The following is a 12,451-nucleotide window of genomic DNA, read 5'->3' as shown; positions in this document are numbered from 1 at the left end:
GACGTCCAGAGGTCCCTTCCAACCTCAACCGTTCTGTGATTCTGTGAAATAGCCAGCTTCCAGCTTCTGCTCTTAGAGCCCTTTCTACAACTCACTATGTAAATCTTGGAATTGTCACCCCGGTACCATAAAGATTTCATTGTTTAGAAAACACTTCAAACCCACCAGACCACTACCTATGGCCATTTAAGATAAAAGATGGTTTCCTTGAAAGCAGAAATTGAAACGGAACTTTTCATTTTATATGTTAAAGTCTTCATTTTTAGGAAATCTTGTGTTAAAAAAAAAAACCCACAGCAACTGAAAACATCCAAAACAATTTCAAGCTACCTTTCATCCATAAGGTGCCATACAATTAATCCAAGAAGAAACTGGAATCAATTTTTCCTTATGCTTTCAGTTACAAACTTCCACCCCACCAGCCCCAGATCTGCATGAAAGTTAGGGAAAAACAGAACAAAACAAAACAAAGAAACCCCATGCTTTCTCCTCCCCTCTCAAAGGTTTCATCTACGAGCTAAGTTTTTTATTCTAGTACTTTCCAACAGGAGTTCATTAATCTCAGCCAGAGCTGGTTAATCCCATGCATCATGTACAACTACAGCAACATTTTCTGAGTTGCATCTTATACTTGCCACTTGCCATCCTTAAAAACAGGCAAAGGGAAAAGGGGAAAAAAAACCAAAAAATAATTCAGTATTTTCTGTGCCTAGAAAGTTTCCATACAGCATTTCTGCTCAGATTGAACATATCAATTTATAACTTCAGTATCCAGCCTTGGTGGGAGATGTTTGAAATACAACCAGGAACTAACAGTATCTAAGAGATGAAGTCTGAAATTCAAATCACTGTGTTCTTTCATGTAGCGAAGGCTGCAACATCCAGAAAAGCAACAAGCTAAACAATGTGAAAATGGTCTATCACAAAAAATTATTTGGTGGGTTTTGTGGGGGTTTTTTTTTTGCTGTGGTTGTTTGGCGTTTTTTTTTTTTTTAATTAAACAGCAATTCAAAAAACAGCACGTGAACCTTTAAAGGGTAAAAAAATCCTCTTCGACTGTCTCAAAGTAGTCCCCAGTTTTAATGCAATTTCAAAGGAGTTTTCAGGTACTGGAAACCTTCAGATAAAGCAAATAACATTTTAACAATGTTAACTTTCTGTGCCTGAACTAGTTCCCCACTGCCTTACCATTCATATTCTATACATTATTCACTGTAAAGATCAAAACCAGTGCTATCCACTAGCTTGCAGAGACACTGTTTCACAGAAAACATTCCAGCAGTTATTTGGATCTCATAAAAAAAGCTCATTTAAAGACCTATGTTGTTTCTTCTTTTTACTGAACCTGAAAAAGAAAAATTGTTCTTTACACATTCCCTATTACTAGCAAGACATGTATAAATCACTGCTAAAATAAACTGAATAGTCTGCTACTACTATTCCTAACTGGATTTAATAGCAATGATTTCACAAGTCCAGAAACAGCAGCAAGGGAGCTGGGAAGAAGATACAAAAGATATTAAACATTGTACCAAGTAGTGGTAATTGTGAAATTTTATTTTATTTTTTGAAGTCACAGAAGAGGGTAGAAAATAGAGACAAAGTGTTGGATGTAAATAACCAACCATACATGTAGAGAAATTGAACAAGATAAAACCCTCTAGCTTAAATTAATATATTTTATACGAGAAAACAATTGGTAAAAAGGCTGAATTAGAATCATGATTTTCAAGGTCAGGCACACACTTCCTTAGTACCACAAAAAACCCAACCGTTAAAAGAATATTTAGTTTGGAATGGTGTTAATCCTGGACAATGGTAGCCTCTAAATGCACTTAACACTCTCCTCATTCTGGCATGAAATAGCTGAAAAAAGAAATTTGGAAAATGTACATTTGAGGTATTCTACCAATTCCACACTGCTATTTAATAAACAGGTCAATTTATTATCATCCAACCTTTTACCACCTACTCAATCCTAACTTTGAGCTCTTAAATCACTAATTGCGAATAAGCAATTCAAGGTTTTAGTAACAAATTAGTAGTTTTTCTGGAATATGAACATTTTACTTTATCATAAAGTACACTGTACTAGAAGATTCATTCAAATCTAGGTTATTTCAATTACATTCCTATGGCTTTTGAGCAAAAAAGCAAGCAGTTTTACTGTATGTACACAATATTGAACATCAAGATTTAAATTAATTATCTATTAATAACCTACATTCATGGTGGATTTTTAAGATTTACATCCAAAAAGCATATTTTATTTACATGCTGTTGACATTTTAAAGAAAATGAAATAAAATCTTATCTGTTTAGGAATTATGATCTATCTCAAATTAAAAAGATACATTTAACACCACAAAAATGTTTAAAACATTTACAATAAAAAACAGCTTTCTATGCCAATTATACTTACTCTCTAAGAATGTAAAATTGCATTGATAACTACACTAACTACAATTAGACTTGAAACATTTAAAACCTGAGAGTCAAATCTAAACTTTTTTTTTTAAAGAAAATCCTACAAGCTAATATGCCCTAATGTTAATTTAAGCAGAGTCAGAAAAAAAAAACCAAAACAAACAGTGCATTATTTCTGCAGCTCCAAAAGAACAGATCACTCCAAAATTGTTGCAGTAGTTTGATAAGTGCCAGGCCTGCCAGCTGCAGTAAGGCTTATTTCAAAGTGTCCTTTCCCACACACTGTACACCTAATCAAATAATGAGTGTCTTTGGCCAATTCCTCTGAGGGTTCCTACATTTACGTAAGCATGCATTTGCTTAAGTATGCATCTGGGATCTGTGAGGTTTCCCACCTCAAACATACATATACAGGTGTTTTAATAGCCAGACCAGAGTAAAAAAAAAACCATGAAGAGGCATAGAAAGTTAGAAATACTGGCCAGAAAACTTTCAAAGTCTAATGAGAAGTTTTGTGTCAACCCCAAAAGCCTTTTGAAATCAGCATAGCTCTGGAGCCGCATTCACTGTATTACTAAACACCATGTACCTTACATTAAAAAAAAAAATAATGTTGCACTAACAGGTACATTTTACTGCACTGCAGCATGTAAAAAGTAACCACACCTACAAAGCCTGGGGAAGAGAAGCATCGCGCACAAAGTTACTCCATTTTTTAGTAGCCACTTTATTTCTGCACTTGGAAACATAATGCTCCTTTTTGAATGAAATAGCTTTCCCGTCCCTCCGTGTATCCTTCAGAAACTGTGCTTGACCAAGAGCGTCTCCCAGGAGGGGTTTGAGAAGGCCAGGATTTTCCCATTCTGGAGCTATTTTCCATGGCTTTGATAGTTTGCCCTTCTCATGCAGATGGTTGGCAATGTAGTAGTGGTCCTTCTAGGCTGAAAGCAGGCAAACTGCAACTGATCAGCCTCTACAGGCAGCCTTGCTTCGTAGCCTATCCAACAGGTTGCATTATCTAAATTGACATTCCCTGGGACCCAGAAACTCTTATCTCACATGACCACCAATATCATTCCCCAAATTAAACAGGAGTATCTCTAGCTCTGAAACAAAGTTACTCCTGCATTTCATAGGGACTGATCTTTGCCATTTAAGATGGGAGCATTTCACTAGAGCTTTAAACCTAACTGCACCACATGGCAACATATTCAAGTCTACTTATGCCACATCAACCTAACATAATATGAAAACTAGGTCTGCATTACTTCACCTCCTTCACCAGCAAGGCAATGTAAAACCAACTCCCAGCATAAGCTTTTTTCCCTGGGTTTAGGATCTTTCTTCTTCTAAGGCACTTCCATGAACAAGCACACAAGTCCATTTATTTATACGAAATAAAATCAAGAATGTGGCAAACATACTTGTAAGTAATAAGAAAAATGTGATACCTGCTAATTAGGTGACGCATTTTACTACCCAATGTAGTACTACCCAATGTTTTGGGTTTTTTTCCCAAAAACCAAAAAATGTCTACAATTTGGTGTGTTATGGTGGGTTATATCAGGGATGTTTTTTACGTTTTACAGAAATCACCTTTAAAAAAAAAACAAAACACCACAAACAAAAACAACCGATGAAGGTAAACAGACACAAGTTTTGTCATTCATTGACATAAAGCAGCAGATATACTGAAGAACATTCTGCTATTAACACATAGCAAATCAAACTTTTTCTAGCATTTGAGTTTAAGACGGTGTGTTTTATCCCTTTGATTCTGGAATATAAGTAGACTAATTTTAAGTAAAAAAGAAAAAGCAAGTGTATACAAATTAAGAGAAAACTGCAGGAGTTAGAATATACATGACTTCATGCAATGATACTGTACTTCATCCCTAGAAACATACAAGATTTCAAAAGTCATCCTTTGTGGAAATAAACTCTTCCAAACTACTGAAAAAAATAATGAAACATTCGATACACTGCTAAGGTTTTCATAGGTGATCGAGATGTTGACTCAGTTTCTTCGCCAGCTACTGTTTGACAAACCTTGCTCTTGTTCACTGTTCAGAAGAGTTCTCATCCCAACAACAGGAGATTGCTTGGCACCAATAAGGCAAATCACTTGGTACAGTTTTTACTAAGGTTAAATAAACCCATGATGTCAACCATTGCTTTTTGGATGTTTTTTCCAAAACGATGAGAATCCTTTAAAAACAAACAAACAAAAAACAAAACCAAAGACTTGTACTGTCGATCAACAGTTATCTTTCAGGCAAAAGAAGGAACCTTTTAACATTTTGTTATTTTGGAGCTTATGGAATTAGGGCATGTATTTTACCATAAAATGGGGAATTTAAACCACAAAAATTTTAATGCTATACAAATTAATCCAGGTTTATGCTATTACGGACTAATGAGTTCTTCATTATGCATTTACTTTCCTGCAGACAGAACTGAGATCATCTCCTTTTGAAATCAGATGTATGTATAGCTTTCTGTTACTTTAAAATCGCTGGGGTTTGGTATTGTTTTTTTATACAAGATTTTGCAAAAGCTAATTTTCAGAAAACAAAGAATGTTCAGAAAGTGCATGATTAATGACCTAGAAGTACTGAAAGAGCAGAAGAACATTTTGTATTTGAGTTTCTATCAGAATCCTGAATCGTTTGCCATTGAAAAATTACATAATGTATTGAAAATTAAAATCACAATTATCTAAGTGTAAACAAACTGTGAACTTGTTCTGTTTATTATAAATGTCAAATGAATGGTACAAGGAAAAAATTAAGATTACAAATATAAATTATTAGCTACATTACAGGATCTACTACAAAGACCCTACTAATATCAAGGCACATGGAACGCTGCCTTTTCTGTATGGACCTTTGACTTGACTAATAAGTAAAAAAATACAGAGAAATTCGAAGTACAAGCTAACAGGCATCTGAAGAACAATTTGAACTATAAAAAAACAAAGTTGTATTTCCTAATCTTTAATGATTAACCAAAGGCACCAAGATCTCTCGGACAAGTTAAGGTCAGAAGAGGAAAACTAGTTCAGCTATGTAATCTTGAACAAACTCAGCATGTTTATTAAAGTCATAAAAATCTAAAGGGGAAGGATGAATTGAAGCTCACTCAAAGCAGACCTCCGCAACAGCAGAATATTGAATAGATGACATCTACTACATTCTAATAATGGGCGTTATTCTAATAAATTTTTGATTAATCATGTTTCTCAAGCACAGATTACAACTTACGGGACAGCTTCTTTCAGTATTATTTAAACCAAGAAGATTTAAAGAATAGGGAGCATACATTTTATTCTGTCTTCACAACTGCAACCACAGACAAATCAAAGCAAAACTGTAATAACAAAAAACAGGAGACACCCATCTTACTGTTTATGGGACAGATATGAGTCATTTTACATGAATTCCAGGGAACTACACAAGTGTAAAGATGACCTTGGGCCACATGCTTTCTTTATGCTTGAAAGCATAAGTGAAATAGAATATGGTTTCCTTGGTTCATAAAATTATTAAATTTATAGAATTTAATAATAGACAAAACTCCCCCCCCAACAAAACAGCATATGTTGAGAAAGAAAAAAGACATTATAACTCCATGTTGGAAGTCCTATTACATTTTTTTAGATAATGAGTAGAACAGTTTTATAAGCAGATATCAGAACAGATTTATTAAACCATAGGAAAGGACTGACCCTTACCGTCTCAGAACAAGATATTTTGCTGGAGACATGGAAATGGATGGAATTTTCATCCAAGATAATATAAGAAACACCATAACCATCATCAGCCACCTAGGGGAAGAAAGAAGAGAAAAACAAGTTCTAAACCTTTTCTTTTTCCTTCCATTCCTAAATTACTTTATACATAAGTACACAATTCTTACTGTGCATTTTTTAAAATCAGTTGCAATTTCTCCTCAAGCAAAAATTAAGCTTCCACATTTAATGCATCATTTCTGAAGATTGATTCCACTTAAAGAAACAGTTCTAGTCTCATCTGAAATGCACGGAATTAACATTTTCTAAATATATGTCTGTAATATTTCCCAGCTTTAATATTTTGAAATAGAATACTTATTCAAAGACCTTCTCCTACCAAGTCTGGTCCTAAGCAGCTATACAGCTTCAGTGCTTAAGTAGAAAGGAATAAAATAGTTCAGTTGTATACCTAAACATCCTGTTTCATGGGATCACTCTGCAGATGTAAACAAATAGAGTATATAAATACAGAGTATACAAGCCTTGTATTATGAAAACTTGCCCAAAGGCAAAGTCTTCCAACTCTAAAGCAAACATACGATTCTGAACACCCGTACCATGAGCAGAGCTCTGGTCCGATTTCACCATTAGCAGCATTAACTGTCCCAAGTTTCAGTCTGATGTTATATTTAAAGTATGCCTAGTAAACACAGGCTATCCCGCTGCCACCCTTTTTCCTCTCTTTTCTAACTCAAAGAATCACAACCTTCAGACTCTTTGCTGTCACTGCTGCTAAGCAGCCTGATAGTCTCATCTCCATTAGTGCTACAGGGCTATATTCTACAGAACGCTTGGAAAAAAAAAAACCCACACCAAAACCAACAAACAGCGCACACACACGGAGAGCCTGATGTATTGAATCTCTGGGCTACTTCAGCAAACCAAAGCACAGTTTTTATAAGGATACAAGAAATGATGAAGGGAAACGTAAGCACTGTTATTTGGAAAGGCAGACAACTGAAGGAATGAAGAAATAGTATGAAGGAAACGGTTAATGTAGCATCAGCAAAAACAAAGGCAAAAGAAGTGTTAGAAATTCCTGCAGCCAAAAACCTATTTTATTGCCAGACCACACCTTTTTGGGGATTCTAAATACCGACTTTATAATCTGCTGGAGCAAGCCTGTTTCTCATGAATGAGCAGTATTGCAACAACTAGGCTTCCTTGATACTGCTATTTAAACTCATTCCAACTTGAAGAACTACTGAAAACTGTATCAGAAACATGAATAAATAAATTTTTAAAAACGCACAAAAAACAACTTCCAGCTTGACAAACAAGCCAAAATACACTCTACTTGTTATCCTAATTTCTGTGTGGCAAAGAGTAGTCTTGTGATCTCTCTTTCAATAGAAACGCTTTTTGAAAACAGACTAATTTAGTCTATAGCCCCGTAAAGTCTGCTTAACAGATCTTGTTAACAACAATATCATCATCAATGGCCATATTCAAAACCTGGTAAAATACTACAGCAAGTCAGAAGCTTGTAAAATCTCTAACAATATACTAGTTTCTTGAAAGTCTACAGAAGCTGTAGAACATGGTTTTATTCTTGACTTGGCCACTATTCACACTTAGGAGGGCAAGGAGAACAATGGGAGTAGCTTAATTTGGAGGAAAGCATGAACATATTTTTTAATTAATCAGAAATATAAATAACAAGTCAAGTATAATTACTTTTACAAATCTCAATCTTAAAATCTAGTTTAAGTAATAAGGCATTTGTCACTGTAATAATAGCCTGATGTACAGAAGCTTTGGGCATAGGTAATGTGATAAAAGCCCCACTTTATCAGATCTCTCTGCCATGGAGCCCTGTACCACATTTGATAACTGTGTATTTCTTTAAGAATAATCCATTCTTGTAGTGGGATATGAGAAAAAGGTGATGCAGATTTTTCTGAGCACATCCACATCATAGGAAAGCATTAAACATATGCATTTAAAAGCACCTTTGATGTGCAACGTTAAGGTATTACAGATCTGAAATTTTTAGACTGGCATATTCAAAATAAAACTTGTATTTAGCGAACATACCGGTCCAAATCCTCCACCACAGGATAACATCTCAGGGTTCTTCTTTAGATCGATGTGTTGCTGTGGTGTCTGACTCGTTGACAGCCTCCAAGGCTCTGACAAAACCTTTATTAGATATGAAAGAGATGCAAACAAGTATAACGCACTATTTAAGAACATGCAACTTTCTCAAAAATTAGTCAAGATAAGTTAGAAAGCACTCAAATAAAGCAACATTAAGGATAATGTTCCTCTTTCAATGGAATGAACAATTAAGAAGGTTAAAATAAACAGCTAAACTTGTCCTGATATGAAACCATTAACATATGATGTCGTGATGTCAATTCCTTAAAGACAATAAAAGTTCCTTCAATAGAAATGCTATTTCAAAACACATTATTTACCAGGTCTATAGCCTGGTAAACTCTGCATAACAGGTCTTGTTAACAAGATCATTAATGGCCATATTCAAATCCTGGTAAGATACTACATCAAGTTAGAAGCTTGTAAAATCTCTACCAATACACACGTATCTTGAAAGTCTGCAGAAGCTGTAGAACGTAGTTTTATTCTTGACTCAGCCACTACTCACATTTAGGAAGGCAAGCAGACAAATGTGAGTAGCTTAATTTGGAGGCAAGCCGGAACACATTTTTTAATTAATCAGAAAACATGAACAAGTGCAATGCAATTACTTTTATAAAACCCAACCTTAAAATCTAGTTTAAGTAATAAAGTATTTGTCATGGTAATAAACAGTGACATTAATGTTGTGCATTTAAAAAAAAAAAAAATTGCAATATGGAGCTCCTTTAACTCACAGTAATGTAAAAGAAAGTAATTTTATCACAGTGCCAAAAGAACATTCTTGAGAGAAAACACACAGCCTCTGTTGTGCTGCCTTGAAAATATGTAAAAAACACAGGCAACCAATATTTTTTTTTGTAACACTGACTATATCTTTCTTGCAATCCTTAATAGCATACATGATACTACAAAGCTCACAGAAAGCATTACTATAGGTCTATTAATAAGTGTATACATAAAGCAAAATGAAACTAACTTGTAATCTACCAACAGATGTTAAGCAACGCTAGCTAAACTCATACCTTTTTTCTTAGGAAAACCAGAGTTCTACAAGTATATAAGCAGATACCACAAAACACTAACTAAATAAAGGATTATTTACTACAATTAATAGTGATCAATAAAAGGCACTTACTTCCTTAAGAAAAGGAGAATCTACAGCAAGGTACTTGGACACGACATAAAGGCAGAACAGATGGCGGTCAATGCCAGCACCAGTCATGGCAAGACGATATAAGTGCTGATGTTTGGCAGCAGCAAGCCGCAAGGACTTAAGCTTATTTTCATTCTAACAATGAAAAAAAGATGAAAAAAAATCAGTTAAGTGAACTGGGTTGAGGATGGAGGTGCAGAAACTAAGTTACAGCAATGGCTCTCAAGCCTAGAGCACTTAAGGGTCAAGTACAAGACAATGCATGCAACTAAGTATTCTCTGGCTTTTCAACCTCATGTATTTAATTTCAGGTATTAACAAGTGTCAACTATTACCTACTGTAAACAGTGCATAATGAAAACAAATTTGTATTTTAAGTGGGATCTAACCTCAGAATCAAACAAACATGATGACAACTCAATTTTACTACATTATTGTATATTTAGTTTCTAGACACACTGGTCTTAAAAAGTTACAGAAGAGCAAATCTCAACATAATTTAAGAAAACCTGGAACTGCAACAGCCTTTTTAGAAGGCAAACTGACAACACAGAAGGTATTGGAGTCCATGAATGCTGGTCATTTTTTAAAAGCCTTCTCTTAAGAGCTCGGGGGCAGGCAATTCCAAAGTGTCAGAAGTCAAGCAAGCGGGGCCAAAGGCCTGCTTGGCTGAGCAGGGTTCTTCTTCTAGAACTTAGGTGGAAAAGGAAAGGGTACGGACATTGGAAGCAAGGACAGGTGACACAGGAGGACTACAGAGATGCTGTTTGCCACTGCAGGGAGAAAATTTGTGCGGCCAAAGCATGATTAGAGTTCAAGCTGGCCAGTACTGTGAAGGACAACAAAAAGGGCTTTTTAAAATACGTTAACAGCAAAAGGAGGAGGATCAGAGATGATAACATCGGTCTGTTACTTGATGAGGTTGGTCACCTCACAAATAGGGAAATAGACAAAGCAGAGATGTTCAATGCCTTCTTCACCTCTGCCCTTAACACTGATGAATGGCCCTGGGAACCCTGTGTCGGAAGACTGTGTCGGGCGGGGATAAACTCCCAGCCAACTCGGAACTTCTTTGAGACTTGCTGCTCCAGATGGAGGCACATAAGTCTATGGGGCCCAGTGGGATTCATCCCAGGGTACTGAAAGAGCTAGCCGATGTTATCGTGGGACCTCTCTCCACTATTTTTCAATGGTCTTGGGAACCTGGAGAGGTCCCAGTCAACTGGAACCTGGCAAATGTTGTCCCAATTTTCAGGAAGGGTAAGAAGGAAGACCCTGGTAATTACAGGCCTGTCAGTCTCAATTCAGTGGTAAAATTATGAACACAATCATTCCAGGAGTTATTGAAAAATAATTGAGAGACAATGTAGTCGTTGGTCACAGCCAACACAGGTTCATGAGGGGAAAGTCCTGTTTAAACTAACTTAGTTTCATTTTATGACAAGGACACCCATCTAGTGGTGACCAAGGGAAACCAGTAGCTGTGGGTTTTTTTGGATTTTAGCAAAGCTTTGGATGCTCTCACAGCATCCTTCTGGACAAAATGACCAGCATACAGCTAGACAAGCCCATAATATGTTGGGTGAACAATTGGCTGACAGGTCAGGATCAAAGAGTTGAGGTGACCTCATCCCAGTCTACAACTTCCTCAAGAAGGGCAGCGGAGGAGGAGGTGCTGATCTCCTCTTTCTGGTGACGAGTAATAGGACACGAGGAAATGGAATGAAGCTGTATCACGGGAAGTCCAGATTGGACATTAGGAAAAGGTTCTTCACTGAGAGGGTGGTCAATCACTGGAACAGGCTCCCCAGGGAAGTGTCAGGGCACCAAGCCTGTCAGAGTTCAACGAGCATCTGGACGATGCCATAGTCATATGGTTTAGGTTTAGATAGTCCTGCGAGGAGCAGGGAGGTGGACTCAAATGATCCTCATGGGTCCCTTCCAACTCAAGATATTCTGTGAACACTGTATGAATATTGCAAAGGCTGAAAAAAAGTGTCTGTTAAAAATACTTCGATAGCTATTCTGTTAAGATTTTATAATGTGGAATGCGACACACTGAGTATATGGCAACCTGTCACTCCTTATCTCCAGCATCACTGCATTTTACACCACTTATTTGGGACACAGTTTCTCATTCTCCAGCATAAGAAACTAATAAATCACTTGTATCATGCTAAGCATGCCTACCATTGGCATTCAGGAGTAAAGCTTTGTGGATAGTCCATGGAGGATATAAGTGCTCAGGAAAAATTCTAAGGAAAAACCCAGAGAAAAGTAGAAGCAAGCACTAAAGTCAGACAACTCTTTTTAAAATGATATATAAATGCATGTAATACAATCTTCATAACACAAAAAACCTAAGAATTGCATTATGAAGGCAGGATTCCTCTGCTCTGTGGCTGATCATTCCAGAGGGAGGGCAGTAATGAATCAACAAGTCTGAAAAAGAATCATGTTTGTAGTAACCATTAAAAAAAAAAAGGTGAGCAGAATGAAGTCTGCTATATATATGATCTTGCCATTTATGGGGCTGCCTTATTCCTTTAACAAAAATGCAGATGTTAACTGTAGAGATGTAATAACAGTTAATTCTGACATGAGGACTATGTTAAACTTACTTTCTATACACAGGGTAGTTGTACCATAGCTGTGCCATATAGTTATGTATGACATGTTGACATGGCTGGATTTCCAGACTTGCACTGGTCTGATCACAGCTCCCAGCACAGCATACTGAGAAATCATAGGGGATTTTACCTACATAAAACTTCCAGAAAGAGGAGGAAGAAAAAAGTTTCTGTCTTTCTCTGCGCATCTATTTTCTTGCAGTAACATTTATTCACAGAATCATGGGGCTAGAAACAACCTCAACTGTTCATCTGCTTAGACTTCTCTGCCCTAAGATCTGGTCAACCAAAACTCTTTCCTGAAGGACCATTATGTAACTTACTTTTTCAGATTTTCAAAGTGAA

At 36.3% G+C, this 12,451-nt stretch overlaps 1 protein-coding gene across 22 annotated transcripts in view; it reads right to left on the bottom strand.

Annotated features, from left to right (window-relative positions):
• Positions 1–1,536: 1,536 nt before the first annotated feature.
• Positions 1,537–12,451, bottom strand: part of LOC142088027 (carnitine O-palmitoyltransferase 1, liver isoform-like) — a 45,188-nt gene continuing 34,273 nt past the window's right edge. For all 22 annotated transcript variants that reach the window (XM_075162836.1, XM_075162855.1, XM_075162850.1 and 19 more), the window contains 4 exons: positions 9,459–9,611; positions 8,258–8,362; positions 6,161–6,253; positions 1,537–4,635 (listed from right to left, as the gene is read on the bottom strand). In XM_075162836.1, coding sequence (XP_075018937.1) covers positions 4,549–4,635; positions 6,161–6,253; positions 8,258–8,362; positions 9,459–9,611 — 438 coding nt within the window. In that variant the 3' untranslated portion in view covers positions 1,537–4,548. The remainder of the gene's footprint in view (positions 4,636–6,160; positions 6,254–8,257; positions 8,363–9,458; positions 9,612–12,451) is intronic.

This window comes from Calonectris borealis, chromosome 14 (assembly GCF_964195595.1).
Source record: "Calonectris borealis chromosome 14, bCalBor7.hap1.2, whole genome shotgun sequence".
NCBI lineage: Eukaryota > Metazoa > Chordata > Aves > Procellariiformes > Procellariidae > Calonectris > Calonectris borealis.
The sequence above is the reverse complement of the archived record's forward strand: the minus strand, read 5'-3'. Positions and strand labels throughout refer to the sequence as shown.